This window comes from Heterocephalus glaber, unplaced genomic scaffold (genome assembly GCF_053883595.1).
Source record: "Heterocephalus glaber isolate CG9 unplaced genomic scaffold, H.glaber_assembly_v1.0 deba00000818, whole genome shotgun sequence".
NCBI classification, from domain to species: Eukaryota; Metazoa; Chordata; class Mammalia; order Rodentia; family Bathyergidae; genus Heterocephalus; species Heterocephalus glaber.
This window is the reverse complement of record NW_028258164.1, coordinates 16,925,210-16,941,971: the sequence shown is the minus strand read 5'-3', so window position 1 is coordinate 16,941,971 and position 16,762 is coordinate 16,925,210. Positions and strand designations below refer to the sequence as shown.

The window sequence follows — 16,762 nt, the reverse complement described above, 5'->3', positions numbered from 1 at the left end:
GTAAGTAGAAATGCAAGGGAAGCTCCTTTCCAGCTACATCCCATGTGCTGCGAGGTCTCCGGCTTCTGGGCACAGCACCAAGGGACAGAGGACACCTGCACTGTGGGGCATTGCCCAGCACATACGTCCTCCAGCACCCTCTGTCCGCAGACAGATTCGAGGGAGGCCAAGGCCAGCACATCCAGGTCAGGCACAGGCCTGGCGCTGCCACAGGGGCTGAGTCCTCCAATCCTGTGCTGCCTGACCTTGGCAAGTGGATCCCCGAGACCACTTTACACCATCTTCTGCACATACCTGGTGTTGTTGTCGCCAGCAGCAGGGGCAGAGAACCAGGGAACAGCACTGGGTAGCTTGAGGCAGGTGTGTTTCCAGGAGTGTGTTGCGTGTTGTGTATGTAGGCACGTATGGATGTATGAACACATGTGTGAACAGGTATATGTGTATGTGTACATGTATGTGTGTGCACATGTGTGAGTGTGTGAATGTGTGTGAGTATACAGGCATACGATGCGATGTGAGTATACATGAATGTGTGAGTGTGACTCTGTGTGCCTGTGCCACACCAGGCCAGGCCCCATATGGGTGGTGGGTGGAAGTAGCTGAATCACCCACCCTCCTCCTGGTCTCTCTGCAAACACAGAGATGCCAGAGATAGACGCCTGTCTCCCCATTCTGGGTTTGAGAGCTGCATGAGTCTCAGGACGACTACTGTGGAGTCTTCTCCAGCAAACACAGGGTTCCTCTCCCCTCTCCTCCAGATACAGCATCAAGAAGCAGAGATAAGTAAGCTAAACCAAGGAGAGTTCCCATCGCTGGAATCACTGAGCCTCAACCTCTTGTTCTTCAAAACGGAATGACAATTCTGGGAGGCTGAGGCAGGAGGGTCATGATTTTTGTTTGTTGGTTTGTTTTTTGGTACTGAGGATTGAACTTGGGACCTTGCACTTGCGAGGCAAGCAATGGAAACACTAAGCTAAATCTGCAGCCCTATTTTTTTTTTTTGTAATTTTTTTTTGTTTTTGAGATGGTCTCACTATGTAGTTCTGGCTAGACTTGAACTTGCAGTGATCCTCCTGCCTCAGTCTCTGAAGTGCTGAAATTTCAGGTGTGGGCCACCACACCCTGCAGCAGGATCACAAGTGAGCCTAGCCTGGGTAATTTAGCAACTTAGACTCTGTCTCAAAGTAAAAAGTAAAATAAAGCTGGGGATGTAATTTAGTTCAAAGGCCCTAGGTTCAATCCCCAGGACCAAAAAAAAAAAAAAAAAAAAAATTGTAGGAGACATCCCTGCCCAGTACTAGCAGGCTATGAATGGCACCTGCTTCTTGGGTTCCATAATTCAGCTATATTGTTTCATATCAGGAGTCATAAGGAAGCTCTCTGTGACTCAAATGTGCATGTCAGGTGGTGGACTGGACAAGTATTGCCTCTCCCTCAATGACTTCTACAGAAACCTAGGCCCTGGTCTGTGAAGTGGCAGGGCTGTGCTGAGTTACGTGCAGCTGAGGTCAGCATGACCCCAATTAAAATCCTTTCCTGTGAATTATGGCTTCTCACTGACCCGATGGGTTGCTTGATAATTGCACTCAGTTCCAGTACCAGTTTATGCTATCCAAGCAAGATAATCAGTGCTTTCTCCCCAATAGCCCTGTCTGGTACCATCATGCCAGGTATTTGACAGTGTTTCATTAGATGCCTTCAAAGCATATCTGGCTCCCTATTCCTCCCCACAATTGTATTTGATAAATACTGGATGCACTTGGGAGCCTTTGTCTTTGCTGCCATCAGCAGCACTGATCATGCCCCAAGACTCAGCTTCTTCACTCTAAGTCTCATTTCTATCTTATTCTTTAATTACCCTTGTGCTGTAGTGGCTCACAGGAGGCCAGGACCCATGGCAGAGGTTCTGGCAATGTCCCCTTCCCTGTTCCCTATAAAAGGGAAGGACTCATACCCCCGACCACAAATGAGACTTCCCAGTGAAGCAGAAGGAGCCCTACTAGGATACAGCCCCTTGCTCCTGCACAGAGAGGCCTCTAGAAGAGGACAGTGAGACTCACCTGTCCAAACACAGCCACCCGAGTCTTGTCAATGTACTGCTCTTTCAGCATTGTCCTGTAGGCCAAGGAGGACAGGAAGGGTCAGGGCCCTTTGTGGTGGGAATTTGTGTCCCCAAGCCTGCCGCTCCACCCCCAATCATTTCAGGCACAAGAACTGTTCTTTATGACAGAGGAGTCTTGGGGTGCTGACACAACTGCCCATTGCTTATTCAGTGCCCAGCATGTTTCCAGACTCAGAGCAACCTGCAGCCCCTCTGTGAGACTCCTGGGCAGACACAGCACCCCCAGAACACAGGGCCACCACTGCAGACCTGCCCCTTGGACCACCCACTTAGAGATGTGACTCACAGGCATACGGGCTGTGGGGTGGTCCTCCTGGGCCAGCAGCAGCCAGAGGGGCTCTGGTTCTGGGCCAGCCAACTGCAGAGCTCATCCCCCATGGTGTCCTTGTCCCAGGTCCTGGTGGAGATCCCTGTCTCGTCCTAGTTGGCTACAGACACAGTGTCCAGGAGTTCCCTTTCCTGGCTCTGCCTGTGGGAGTGACTATCCTAGTGTCCAGGCAGATGTTGCTGGGGTCTGGTATCTTCCTCCACACAATGTCCATGTAATCCTCATGGTGGTCCCCCGTGTCCCCATAGTGACTGGATGCTGACTCTGCAGCAGTCCTGCCACCGGCTGGCAGATGCTCAGTGAAAACCAACTGCTTTCTGAAATGTGCTCCTGACCCTAAGACTGCCGTTGCCCCTGACCTTAACCCCAAACCTCTAACCCTAACCCAAAGTAACTCTCATTCTAACACAATCCAACCCTAACCCCTATCTGAACTCTAAACTCTCAGCCCTAACTGTTATGGCTTGTACCTAGAAGTCCCCCAAAGCCTTATGTGCTCATAGGTGGGGCTTTTTGGAGCTGGCTGGATCTAGGGTGTGTGATACTGGGATTAAGGGTATATGGTGCTCAATTAGCCCACTGATTTTAATTAGTATAGTTCTGGGTATAGTTGAATGGATTTATTGAATACAGAAGCCCCAGAAAAAAGGCTTGTAGCAGCTGGAATAAAAGGGAAAAGAAAGAAGGCAAGCTGGCTACTTGCTGCTAGCTGCTGCTGCTTGTGCTTCATGTCTGCTTTGCCATGCACTGTTTCTCCTTTGCCATGTCTCTGTGTCATGCTGCCCTGCCTTGGAGTCAGCTGATGATGGACTGAAACCTCTACAAACTGTGAGCTGAAATAAACCTTTCCTCTTTTAACATGTGGTTGTTGGATATTTTGTGACAGCAATGAGAAAAATAACTAAAACACTAACCCTAACCAAACCTTAACCCAAATTTAACCCTAACCTAATCCTAACGCAACCCTAATCCTTACCCTAAATCCCAAACCCCAGTCCTAACCCTAATGCAACCTTAACCCTAACTTTAATCCAACTCTAACCCCTAACTGTAACCCTAATGTAACCCTAACCCTAATTTTGATGCTGACCTTAAGCCTGACCCTAACCCTCACCACAGAGCCTCTTGCCCTCCACCCACTCTGTCAATCCTGTCTCCTTCCACTACTTGGGGTTCCTTTCCAGTTCCTCCTTCCTGTGTTCTGTCTTCTGTGGGGAGCCCGTCTACCATGTGTCCCCTTCCCAGACAGATGGGATGTGAAGCTTGAAGCTGGCCCAGGGTGCCTGCCCCAGGACCTGGCAGCCTTCACATTCAGGACAGCACTGCTGTTGCTGTCAGAGGACAGAGACACAGGTTCGGGGTGGTGGTGGTGTCCCAGCATGGAGTAGCAACGCCCACGGGCAGCTACTCCTTTGACTTCTGTGTACGTAAAAGTACCAGTGACTTTTGCATCCTCACGGTACCATTGCTTGTATTAATATAATGGATTTCCCCAGGTTATTCTGAGTGCACAAATTGCTGATCAGCAATCCATGCACACTTATGCCTTGGTTTAAGTGTGAGTCCTGTCTGAGAAGACTGGTGGAAAGCAAGGAAACAGGGAAGTGGCCTCTTTCTCCTCTATCCTCCTCCTTTTCCTCCTCCATTTACTGGTATCTGCTGCTTGGAAGGGCTCCAGGCAGGTCTTGGGGACTAACATTGAGTAGTTTCTCCAAGACATCTTGACTCCCAGAAGCCTCTGTCCTCAGCAAATACAAGGATGCAGTTTTCTTGTCCAGCACAGACCGTAGTTCCAGGGAGTTCTAGATAGAAACTGTTTTCATCTAGATTTCCTATCTAGCCAGAGTCTTATAACAAGTATGGGGACAGAGTAATGATACTTCAAACATTTCCAGGAATAGGAAGGAATGAATGAGTGAAAAATAAGACATATTTCCACGATTGGCATAGGACCCAGGGTGTGTGTTTGAACGCATGTGGGTGCTGTGCGTGTGTACTGTGTGTCTACTCATGTGTACTCACAGACCCAACAAGGGTCAGTAGTGACAGAAATTCCAGGTTGAGCTCAGGGACACTCTGTCGCACTGGAGCAGAAGGGTAAAGACTGTGGTATGGGTAGACAGCAGTGCCTCATTGGGAGTGGAAGAGACCAGCAGAAAGCCGACTGGACTAATGCCACAGTGGGGGACTCCCAGGGAGCCACAGGGGACACAGACACCTACACACAGAGACACACCCTAGGTCAGTGATGGTGAACCTATGGCACACGTGCTTCAGTAGGCCATTTGTTACCATCGAAAGCTCCAAAAGGTTTGCCATCACTGCTCTAAGTCATGCACACCTGCATCTGCAAACAAACCCTTGGTTATGCACACATACCCACACACAGGCCCGTAGGTCACAGGCTGGCGAGTCCACCTATCTGGACACCATGAGTACTTTCTTCAAGTTCCTGAATTTCTTCCCCTTCCTCTAGTCCCTCCACACAGAGGTCTATCCGGAGACGTCTGGTATGTTCTGGTATAGCCAGTTAGGTCAAGATCAGTCAATCGTGCCAGCAAGGACTCTCTTTCCCCAGGACCATGTGTCTATCTAGGACACATGTGCCAGGGACCCGTGTGGCAGGCAGTGGAGACCATGGATGGAGTGAGTTGGGGACTTGAAGCACAGGGCCAGCATTTTGGACTCCATTCCGACATTCAAAAACCTCCTGTCTTACTGTGGGCCAGCTCCTGGGTCTGTGGCCAGCCCTGCCCCGGCACCTGTGCCTTGTAACCCTGGAGAAAGGACACAGACCTGGTTATGACCTCACCGGGAGGGGTCTGCCGTCTCCCACACCACTGCTTTTCCCGATGTCAACTACACCTCTTATCTCATCACTGTACTTCCACTAACCTATGGGGCAGTCGCCATAGATGACTGTCCTAGGGGAGAGGGCCCCCCAGTGAGGGGATCTGGGCCTGATGCAGGGTGTGCTCCTCATGATGGGGTGCGTGAGGACACTAAGCAGTGACCCGTGCTGACCAGGGCATCTTGTCCAGTGAGTGCTGAGCTCAGGCTCAGACCAAGGGGGAGGGAGGCCCAGATGACTGGACAGACGCCTTCCAGGGGCCTGATACCTGCAGCCTCCTGGTGGCATCATGAGTCTGAGGTGGCACTGGAGCTATGGGACATGGGGACCCAGGGTGGGCAGAGGTGGGTTGGAAGGGGATAGAGTGCCACTTCTGCTCACGTTGGGCCAGGGAGGGCACAGCCCAAGGGCCAGTGTGCTCTATACCTGCTGGCTGCTCCTGCCCAGGGGAGGGAAGTGAGATCGCTGTCCCCTCCCTGCACTTCCCACAGGCTGTCTGCCCACCTAGCGCTCCTGCCTTCCACGGCCCCGACCCCCTTTCCTCTCCCTCTGGTCCCCCATGGCTGGCCCATCCACCCCGCGGGTCTCAGGGTGTCTAAAGCTGGCCTGTGTGCTCCCTGGCCTCCTTCACAGTAGACTCTCCAGAGTGCAATCCCCCATTTCCTATTGGCAACTATCTATCCTTTCGTCCTTAAAGATCCTGGCCCCAGGGCTGGGGATTTAGTTCAGTGGTGCCACTGCCGCCGCCTGCCTTGCAAGCACAAGGTCCCGAGTTTGATCCCTGGTACCAAAAAAAAAAAAAAAAAAGATCCTGGCCCCAGACCCCTCCTGGAAACTGGCTTGTTCAGTTCTGAGGACTGTGCTGCAGGTCTGAGCGGTCCCCCTGGGCCACCCCATAGGCCTACATCACTCCCCTCTTTTCTGGCACAGGGGCCTCTGCGTGGTCCCCAGTGATGGGGAGTGGGATCCTGGGGGGGCCAGGGGAAAGGGCAAGGTGAGGGAGATGGAGGATTTGACAGGTTAGGGAGGTGTGGGGCATGGGTGTGATTTCTGGTCTCACCACATTTAACCTTCCGCTAAAACTGCTACTGCTCCTTTCAGAAGGAACATTTCCTAAGGGAGCTTCCTCAAGGGTTCTCTGGCAAGAGACCTTTGGGTGCCAGCATCATTTCTGATGGTCCTAAGAGCAGTTGTCCTGGGCTCTTGTGCTGTGAGCTTCTGTGATTCAGGTGACCCCACGACTGTTTTCTAGAAGAGATTCCATCTTGTGTTTGAACACATGCTGGGCCCACTCCTCGGGTTTTGATTTGATGTGGGCCAAAGAAGCAGCCTCTTGCCCTGTGTTCCTGGGCTCTCAGGGACCCGTGGAGCTGAGGGCCACAGGTGAGCTTGAGGGTACCTGGGATCCACTTGGGCCCCCCAGTGGGAGGAGTCAGATCAGGTGGTGGGAGCAAGAAAAGGACCTACAGTGCCCCCCACAGGCTGCTGGCTTGGCCATCCCCTCCCCAGCTTGGGTCCCCCAGATTCTGCCCACAGCATCTCCTGTCTGTAAGACACAGGGCTTGAAGGTATCGCTCTATCTGTCTTCAACAGGCTCATAACTCCGATGGAGAGACGGCCTCTTAGCTGCTCACTCTTGGATCCACTTAAAATCATTTGGCACATGCAGCCATGTGCCCTCAGTCTTCGATGGACAGGGAGACAATGATCTGAAGAGCCAGTGACAAACTCTTCTACGTGGCAGGAGACATGAGTGCCAGGCCAGTGCTAAGACCTGCTGACGTGCACATTCTTTGGGGCACCTGTCTCACTGGCTGGGCTCTGTGTTCTCCACACGTGTACCCCATCAAGAGTGGGGATGCTGTTGTCATCATGGACCCTGTCACGTGTGCTGCCCCTCCCCTCTCGTCACCCCAGGCACCTGTGTCTGTGCCTGGTAGAAGAGTTCTCCACCCATCTCTCTGAGTCACACTCAGCTCCCAGGCCCTGTGTAAGCCCGAGGATTGCAGTAGCCTGATGTGGGTTCACCATGGCCTTATTTCCAGGCAACAGTGAGATCCAATAACTGCCTATGAGCACCCACCTCTCAGCACCGTGCTTCGTCTATCCTCGGGGCCCTGGGTGGGTCTTGCTGGCTTGGTGACCAGGATGTACAGGAAGATGCCTCAGAATCCGGATGCGTTTCTCCCCACTGCCCAGATGTGCACAGTAAGGGGGGACCCTCTGCTCCCTCGTATTCTCTCTGTCCTTCCTTCCCTATGGCGATGACTGGCAGAGCTGCAGGGGCTCTGGCCAATGCCAGCAGCCCCAGCACAGGGACCCCTGCTCACCGCACGGCCTCCATCTGGTCCTTCTCCTCCAGCAGGCCCAGCCGCCTCCTCACTTCCTGCAGGAGCTTGGTGCCCTGGAAGCCGCTGCCTCGGCCGTCGCACTTGATCACCATGGCCCCGTGGCTGCTCACCAGCACCGTCTCCCATGTCACCTGGAACCTCTCGGCCACGTTCTGGCTGCCTGGGGTGCCGTCCCTGGAAGAGATGGTTGGGGCCTCGAAGTGCAGCCAGCAGGGCTGTTCTCAACAGAACACTGGGTGTTAAATAAACCCCAGCCCAGAAAAGGCCTTGGGAAGGTTTCTCTTTTCATTTTTATGCAGTCTAGGGGATTGGACCCAGGGCCTTTGCATTGAGCTACATTCCCAGCCCATTTTAATGTTTTATCATGAGACAAGGTCTCAGTGAGTTGCTAAGTTGTGCAGGCAGGGCCCAAACTTGGGATCCTCCTGCCTCACACAGAGGTTTTCTAACCACGTCCCTTAACGACAGGGCTACATTCTGAGATGACGCTGTTAGGCGATTTCGTATGGGACTATCACGGAGTGCACTCACACGCGCCAAGACCGCCCGCCGCGGCGTCACTTGGTGATGTAATCTTATGGGACCAGTGTCATCCACATGGCTTGTCACTGACTGAAATGCCGTGACACTTCCGCCACTGCATTTCTTCTTGGAGGGGAAGGATGCTTGGGGAGAGAGGGCCCTGGGCCGGCCACAGATGGCCACGGTCTCTTCCATGAGCGGGGCTACAAGGACATGCAAACCCCCTCTTCTCTCCAAAATCCGGCCTTCTGACAGGACTGTGGGGTACAGGTGATGTGGGGGTGCTGGGAGGAGAGAGCGTGCAGCCCAAGAGAGCTGCAACCAGGGGCTGGAAGCCAAAAGGCCTGTGTTCCATCATGAGACTGCTCTCCGTGAAATGTGGGTTCTGTTTCCTTTTGCATGTTTTTTTTTGTTTGTTTTAAGCAGGCACGACCAGTTTGGTATCTTTGGAGTCTTTGAATCCCCAAATCTCCTTGCTGTCACATTTGAGTCAGAGCAAAACACAAACAATCAGAAAAACTTGTCTTGCGGGCTGGCCCCCAGGCAGGCATCGGCCCATCTGCACGTGTGGTTCGCTTTGGCTGCCCCTGACTGCATTCCTCCTGCCTCGGGTGCCCGCCTCAGCTACTTCTGGAAGGAAACCGAGTAGCTTTGTAAACCAAGAGGCTTTTGTGGATTTCCTTTATGATCCCTGGAGATCCCTGAGTGCAGGGAGAAGATGGCTTTGAAATCTGTAGGTTTTTTTTGGTTCCGGGGATTGAACTCAGGACCTTGCACTTGCAAAGCAGGTGGCAGCACCACTGAGCTAAATCCCCGGCCCAAGTCTGTAGTATTTCTTAGAATGTGAGAATCTGGTGTGGCAAGGGAGAAAAGAGGTAGTGTGAGAATGTGTGTGTGTTTGGGGTATGTGGATGGCATGTGCATGCATGCATCAGGAGGTTGTTGGCATAGTGTGAAGTCAGTCCCCATATCAAGGAAAGTGGGTTAATGCTGTGATCTATGCCATGGGCATCTTTATAACCAAGGCTCTTTGCAACTTAGGGACCAAGCCTCAGGACGACAGCAGGGTGAGTTGTCAGGGTCACCTGGAGCTCCACTGGGAACCTGGCATTCACTCAGGGGCTGACTCCTGATGTTCTCAGAGCCACTGCAGTGCAGGCTTCCACTCTTCTGGCCCCCCAGAGGCCTTGTGGGCTCCGTGCTTCCTTCTGCTCCCTGGGTCGGGGAAGGGCCAGCAAAAGTGGACAGGGGCAGGGTGACCCTCTTAGTGACCCCTCCCTCCACGTGCCTCGGGTGCTAGCACCTGAAGCCCCTCTTGGGGTGCCCGCCTGGGGAGGTGCCTAGCATGCTGAGAACCCAATCGGACTCCACACCTTCTGGGTGTTGATGGAGCACTCGACAGTTGTTCTCGAAGTCTAAACACAGACCTCCAGCCTTCTGGCACCTCCTGCACATGGAGGGTGCTCAGGGCAGCCTCTGCGAGTGACAAGCCCACTGGCCCAGCCTGCCTCAGGGCCAGCCTGCCTATAAGATAAGGGGCCGTCCTGGCTCCCTGAGCTCCAGCCACTGCTTTCTCCCCAGCCAGCACTGGGAGAGCTTGCCGATGCAGACAGGAGGGCACGGAGCCCCCTCTCCTCCATCTGCTGGGGGTTTCCAGGATTATGGAGAGCACCTGCGGAAGATGGCAGCATGATACTTACACCACCAGGAGCAAGGGGTAGTGGGTTGTTTCTGTGAATGTGGCCGGCTTCAGGATCTGCACCGGCAGGTCTGGGGAGAGACAGACACAGGCAGGTCAGGGCTCAGGGACAGTGGTCGAGGTGTACCTGTGTCCCCCAGTGGGGACGGCCATAGACACTGGGGAGGCATGGGTGGGAAGTCCACAGAGTCATCACCGTGACTCTGGCAGGATGTGTGGCCTTGGGCATGCCATCGAACCTCCCTGAGGCTCTGTTTCCTATCAGAAGGATAAATTCAGCCTTGCATGCAGGAGCCCAGGGAAACCAGGATTGTCAGGCTGTGGAAATCCACACAGGGAGCAGGAGGCCCTGAAGTGTTAGGCTGCTACAGGCACCACATTCTGGGGCTGGGTACTTGGGAGCAGTGGGTTAGGGGAGAGGAGGCGACCAGGGATGGGGGCTGAGGCTGGGGACAGGTAAGAGTACGCTGAGGATCTCCTGGGTCAGCCTGGTGGCTTTGCAAGTTGGAGCTGGGCAGGCCTGGCTGTCTGCTGGATCCACACAGAGAGGATCCTTGCTCCTGCCAGGGTCACTGACTTTGGTCCTTGGGAGTGTGAAATGCAGAGAGGGAGGAGGAGAGGAAGAACCAAGTGTCAAGAAGTTGCCTCTCCTTAGCCATATGTGGTGGTGTATACCTGTAGTCCCAGCTCAGGAGGCAGAGGCAGGAGGATCACCATGAATTCAAGGGCAGCCTGAACTCTGTAGCAAAACCAAGCTTCTTGCCAAGTTAGGATTTCCTTACTGACGTTAATTAACTACAACCTAGGTTTCTAAGCATACACTCTCAGGCCTGGCAAGCTTCTCATCCATGATCTGGGCTGAACTTTAATGGCTTGAAAATTGTACCAGTGGCCCAGGGGCAGGAGAGGCAGGCAGGGGACTTTAATATTTAAATATCCATAACATGTGTGTGAGGTGCTCTTGGCCCTGCAAGACAGGGGAGGTCATGTTCCAGTCCCTGCTGCCCACTGCTGCCTCTGGGGGCAGGAAGAGCACAGGCCCTGGGACACAGCAGCCTCCAAGTCATTGTCCAGCATGTGGAGCCCTGCTGGGGACAGCCAGTGGCTGGAAGGGGGCTGCGACTTGCCCCTGCTCTGGGTGAGAGGTGCTGTTTCAAGGGGGTGCACCAGGATTTGGAAACCTGCTGGGACAGTGGTGAGCAGAGCTGGTTGGAAGGACTTAGGAGCTCGGGAGGAAAGTGGTCCATGCTCCAGGGCTGGGCAGAGCAGGGTGGGGACGGTCCCCACAACAGGAGCATGCTTCTAGACAAAGCAGCCTGCAACAGCCTTGCTCTGTGGTTTTAAATTGAATGCTCCTCTGACTTGGGGAACCCTCCCTACGCAGTGAGTGTGTGTTCAGTGGAGTGAGGATGGGTTCCAGCAGAGAGTGGCTTCATGTGGCCAAACGAGGGAACCTGGGTGTCCTAGAGTGTGGGCAGGGGACAGACTGTGGGGGCCACCCTCGGCCTTTCTGCAGGGGAGTCCTGGGCAGCATCCTGAACAGTGTCCCTCTTGCCCGTGGCCCTCCTTTGGAGTGCATCTGTCCTGTCCTACACCTGCAGAGAGCCCCTGCAGGACTCCGCCCCAGGGATGCAGAGGTTTATGGCTGCTGTGCAGAGGTGGGTGCTGGGCAGGTAGCAGCAAGGGCTGTTGCAGCACTGCTCCCGGGGTTCCCAGGTCCTGGGGTGAGTGCTGCTTGCCGGATGGACTTGGGAGTCTCCCACATGGAGGTGAGAGGTGCTGTACTGAGAGCTCAGTGCCTACCCTGCAGCCAGGAGGTGGTGCCAGTCCATGCCGGGGTCTGAGCATCTCCTGCAGAGCTGGTGCTCACAGACATGGGCACAGGGATGGGTGAGCAGCCAGAGAGGGACACAGGCACTGGGGCAGAGTGACAGACACTCCTCCAGCTGTGGCAGCACACACCTACCTCAGGATGTGTCTCTCCAGCTTCAAGAAAGCTGTTGTTGGGCCGAGGATTTAGTTCAGTGGTTACGCTGCCTGTCTCAAAAGCGCAAGGACCCGAGTTTGATCCCCGGTACCAAAAAAAGAAGAAAGCTGTTGTTGCCCATAGTCAGCAGGCAGAGGCAGGAGGCTGCAGTTGTGGGAATGTGCATGGGTGTCCTTCCCAGGGTGGTATGCAGACACAGCCACCAGGGAGAGTTCCGGCTGAGATCTTACTTAACTCCTCGCCCTCTCTGGCTGGTACTTCCTGTGCCCGGCCATCAGGGCTGACTGGGGATATCTCAGAGCACACCACCTGCTTTTCTTTTCTTTTTAAGTTTTTATTTTTATTTATTTATTTATTTGGTGCTGGGGATTGAACTCAGGACCTTGTGCTTGCCAGGCAGGCAGTGGAACCACTGAGCTAAATCCCTGGCCCAACATTTTATTTTGAGACAGTCTTACTAAGGCCCTAAATTGCCCAGGCTGAGGCCAAACTTGTGATCCCCCTGCCTCAGGCTCTCAGAGTGCTAGGATTACAGGCATGGGCCACCTTGCCCAGCTTGCTTTTCTTTTAAAGGGAAAAAGAGTTGTACTTACTGTAGTCATCAACCTCGATTCTGCTGTACTCTATTTTAGGCATCTGTCGGTCACTGACAGCCTTCTGCACATGTTCATTTGTTTCTAGGTCAAAGATCTCTGAAAGAGAGCAAGCAATGGCACAGTGAGATTCAGTGATGGTTCCCTGAGCACGAAGGTTTTGATTCCTAGCCTATCCAGGAAGTGGCACTCCCATTCCTGTTGCATCTCAAAGCAGGAGCTTCTGCAGACCAAAGACCTGTGTCAGGTTGCCTCTGCCCATAGATGCCTGGTCTCCGTGTTGTTGCACACTTACACATGAAGACTTCGGTCCGACCCACCAGGAGAAACCTCATTACTTCTCTGTGGACGGAGACCCCAGGAACCAGGGAAGGGAGGAAGACTGTACACTGCACTGTTCATTGAATTTTCCCAGGAAAAATGGACCCAGATTTTGTGCCTTAGATACAAAGTTGTCAGGTCTTTGCAGACCATAACTGGGGTGATTATAGCTGAGGATGTAAAACCTCAGAATGACATGTCACCACGGTGTGGTGGGACTGGTTCTTCTTCTGTTAGGCAACCCTGTGCCTGTGGCTGAGCCTTTCGGGGTCTTATCCCTCAGCTTGTGAGGACACACGAACTCCCTCAAAATGAATGTCTCTTGTTGGCTGGAAGCGCCCTCATCACTCCCACCACCCATCACAGGTGGGCGAGCTGCCTCATTTCAGTGGCTGAGAGGTGATAAAACCTTGGCATTTCTTGTCCTTTCTCACTCCGAGTTTACACCTGGGGAGACTCGTGGTGCACTGTGAAAGGGAATTTTATCTTTATGGGACTCCACTTTTGTGGTTTAGATCTAGGTGTCCACAAGAGCCTCCTGTGCTTACAGGTGGAGCATTTGGAAAGTGATTGGATCATGGGGCTTGTAGCTGATTGCTCTTAGGAGATGTAGCCTGGTCAGAAGAGGTTGTCACTGGAAGTGTGGCCTCCCTTCTCTCTCTGCTTCCTGCTGCCATGCCATAAGCAGCTTCTCCTCTATCACGCCCCTCTGCCATGAAGCCAGCTGACTATGGACTGAAACCACTAAAGCTGTGAACCAAATAAATGTCTCCTCCTTGACATTGCTGGTGTCCTGTCCCATCAACAAAGAAAGTGACTAAGATATCCATCCACCTTTGCAAGAGCTATAGATGGTGAATGTTTTAAACCTGGGGTCCACAGTACCTTGGGATCCATGGCCCATTAAGAACTGGGCCACACCAAAGAAGGAGAGCAGTGGGTGAGTGAAGTTTCAGCCATATTTCCAGCCACTCCCAGAGCAGGTATCATCACCTGAGCTCTGCATCCTGTCAGATCAGCAGTGACATGAGATTCTCATAGGAGCTGGAACCCTATGTGGACTGCATGTGTGAGAGACCTAGGCTGCTGCTCCCTATGAGACTCTAATGCCGGGTATTGGAGGTAGGACTGAGGTGGTGATGCTAGCACTGGGGAGTATAATTATTATGGATTGCAAGTATAGTGCCCCCTTCCCTGTCTGTGGAAAAGCTGTGTTCCACAAAACTGGTTCCTGGTCCCTGTTTTAAAACAACTGTTTTTAAGAGGGAACCAACATCACAAAGTTACAGTGCAGGTCCAACCCATGATGCTCCCTCAGGTGTACCACTCTCCAAGGCTGCTGGGGGGTAAGTGATGGTGGCTCAAGTGGCTACATCTCTGCCCGAGGAGCCTCAAGAACATGGTGAGGGGATCAGGAGGGAGAGTTTTCATGCTTGTGATGAGTTAACCAAATAGAATTTAGCAGTAGCTGGACATATGGGCATGTTCACCTTCGATGGAAAGGCAAGGGGAGAAGTAGCAGAGGGAGCTGTCCAATAGGTAGAGGACAAACTAGCCCACATTTGGACCTCCCTGTGCAGGATTCTGCATGGTGCACACAGCAGGGACTCTGGGGGACACCAGTATCTGGAAGGGAGGAAAAGGCAGGAGGGTCTACACATGACCTCAGCCCTAAGACCCAGAGGACACACTGCCAGGCAGTCCTAGGTGAAGTCAGTAGGAATTGGTCTATGAGGCTTCATTTATTACCTGTGATTTTTGTTTTGTTTTGTGGTACAGGGTATTAAACCCAGGGCCTTCTTACTGAGCTTCATCACAGTCCTTTTTAAATTCCTTTTTGTAAATTTTGAGATAAGGTCATGCTGAGTCACTAAGTTGCCCAGGTTGGGCTTGAACTTCTAACCCTCCAGCCTTAGCCTCCCTGAGTGCTGGGATCCAAGGTGTGTATCACCGCGCTTGGTTTTATCTGTGTTCAATTCACATTTCTGGGGTGGAATATGAGAAAGAACTTCAGGATAATGAGAAGAACAGCATTTCTTCAAGCCCTTTGCTGCCTCAGGGCACTTGCTGCTCCCTACACTTGGAACCTTCACTGCTGGCTCTTCTTCCACCAAGTCAAGTGCCACCTTCTCAAAGAGAAGCCCTGGCCACCCCATCTCAGGTGCTCACCAACCTCTGCAGAGCTCAACTCCAAGTGGAAGAGTTCTGGGTGTTTGCCTGGCCCCACCCTGCATTCCCATCCCCCAAGGCATCGGTGTTAAGTCTCACCAGGGTCAAAATGAACTCATTTCCTGTAACCTGGCTCCATCAATTTGCAGAAATCCAATTCATACCCTGGAAATCAAGCATCTTTAAATGGTAGCAGAGACTGGGTTTCCACCAATGTCTTTCTCTTTATGTCTTGCATGGCCTTTGCCATAACCCCAAGAAGGTCTTGAAGAAATTAAACAGGAATGAGAGGTCCTCTGGCTGTCTCAGAAGAGCCCAAGGCTCTCAATGTTCCCAGAATCAGACTGCTTGAGAGGCAGCAGTTGGGGAAATGGAAGTCTGACCATCAGTCCTTGCTCCACCATAATGCAAACCCACACAAACTAAACAGCCATGAAGTTGACTGAAAAGTTCCAGGTGCTTGGAATTGTAATGGGAGCACAGCCTGACAGTCACTGATGCTGGGCTTATGAACCAGCTCACTGATACACCTGGCACTGTCATGGATCTTTCAGAATCCTCCTGAAGTCTCACCTTGCTGGAGGCTGTTATCGCCCCTGGGAACCTGTGACCTTCACCACTCTGCCTGCCCATGTGATCACCCAGGTGGGCAGCAGGAAGAAGGCTGAGGTGGCAAATGTGGGTCAAATTGTGCATGTGGAAAACCCATGAAGGTCAGTGGACTAAGCAAAGGAAATAGCTTCAGTAACAAGAGCAAAGATGGGTGTATTGCTAATGGTCAGCTTCTGCTGTTGAGGGCCTGTGAGGGCTTTGGACAGGGGCAGTGCTGGATCTGGACTAGGAAATTTAAAAATGAAGGGGGACAGACCCTCTCACAGTTCACTGTAATGACAAAGAGCACCTTAAGAAATTCATGACCATCAAACCAGCACTCCAAAAAATTCTCAAGGATATCCTAGAAAGAGACAATGAAGCCAGCAATGCCAAAAAGTCCAATGGAGTGAACACACAAGGCAGGGTGAGCAGTTAACCAGAATCAAGCAAAAAGGAATCAGCAACAGGAAAATAATGCAATGACTGGAACGAGTCAACGCCTTTCAGTAATAACTCTCAGTGGGAATGGTCTCAACTCCCCAATCAAGACACAGGTTGGCAGATTGGATCAAAAATCAAAACCCAACGGTATGCTGCATACAAGAAACACATTTTACACTAAAAAGAAATTCATAGATTAAAAATCAAAGGTTGGAAAACAATAATCCATGCAATGAGAGCCTCCAAACAAGCAGGAGTAGCTATCCTGTTTTCTCCTTGTGGATGCCTTTGACTGATGCTTCTGGCATCCCTCTGCAATCCCAAGTGCTGATCAGGAAGCAGTGGTTTAAAATTCAGCATGCAAGCCTGCTTTGTTGCCTGGTAAGCTAGGATTGCCACCACATACCCTGTTACCAACACTGGGACCTGGGAGTCCTGGCTTCCTGTGGGGGCATGAGATGTTCTAATCGCTCCTGGACTGCACAGGCTGTGTCTGAATAGCTCAATCCTGTCTATTGAAATCCCACCCTTTACTAAAGAGCACCAAAGCAACAGACTATTAAATTTAGTTAAATATTAGATTTCTCATTTAATGATTGCCCACACAACTGGTTTTATCAGCAGAGAGCTGGCTGTCTCACCAGGGAGTTGAGTTAAGCCATTTTATTTGTTCCCATAATTGCATTCAAAGAGGGCAGGAGCTCTGCGGAGAAATAAGAAAAGATTGGCATATTCCCTGAAGGACTCTTCTTTTGACTTCAGGGCAGTGGGGACCCCCAGTCTG

The 16,762-nt window shown here is 52.3% G+C and overlaps 1 protein-coding gene across 6 annotated transcripts in view; it reads right to left on the bottom strand.

Annotated features, from left to right (window-relative positions):
• Nucleotides 1–16,762, bottom strand: part of Dpp6 (dipeptidyl peptidase like 6) — an 863,175-nt gene that overhangs the window by 4,767 nt on the left and 841,646 nt on the right. For all 6 annotated transcript variants that reach the window (XM_004860345.4, XM_004860347.4, XM_004860344.4 and 3 more), the window contains exons 18-21: nucleotides 12,454–12,552; nucleotides 9,875–9,944; nucleotides 7,632–7,826; nucleotides 2,061–2,115 (exon numbers count right to left, since the gene is read on the bottom strand). In XM_004860345.4, coding sequence (XP_004860402.2) covers nucleotides 2,061–2,115; nucleotides 7,632–7,826; nucleotides 9,875–9,944; nucleotides 12,454–12,552 — 419 coding nt within the window. The remainder of the gene's footprint in view (nucleotides 1–2,060; nucleotides 2,116–7,631; nucleotides 7,827–9,874; nucleotides 9,945–12,453; nucleotides 12,553–16,762) is intronic.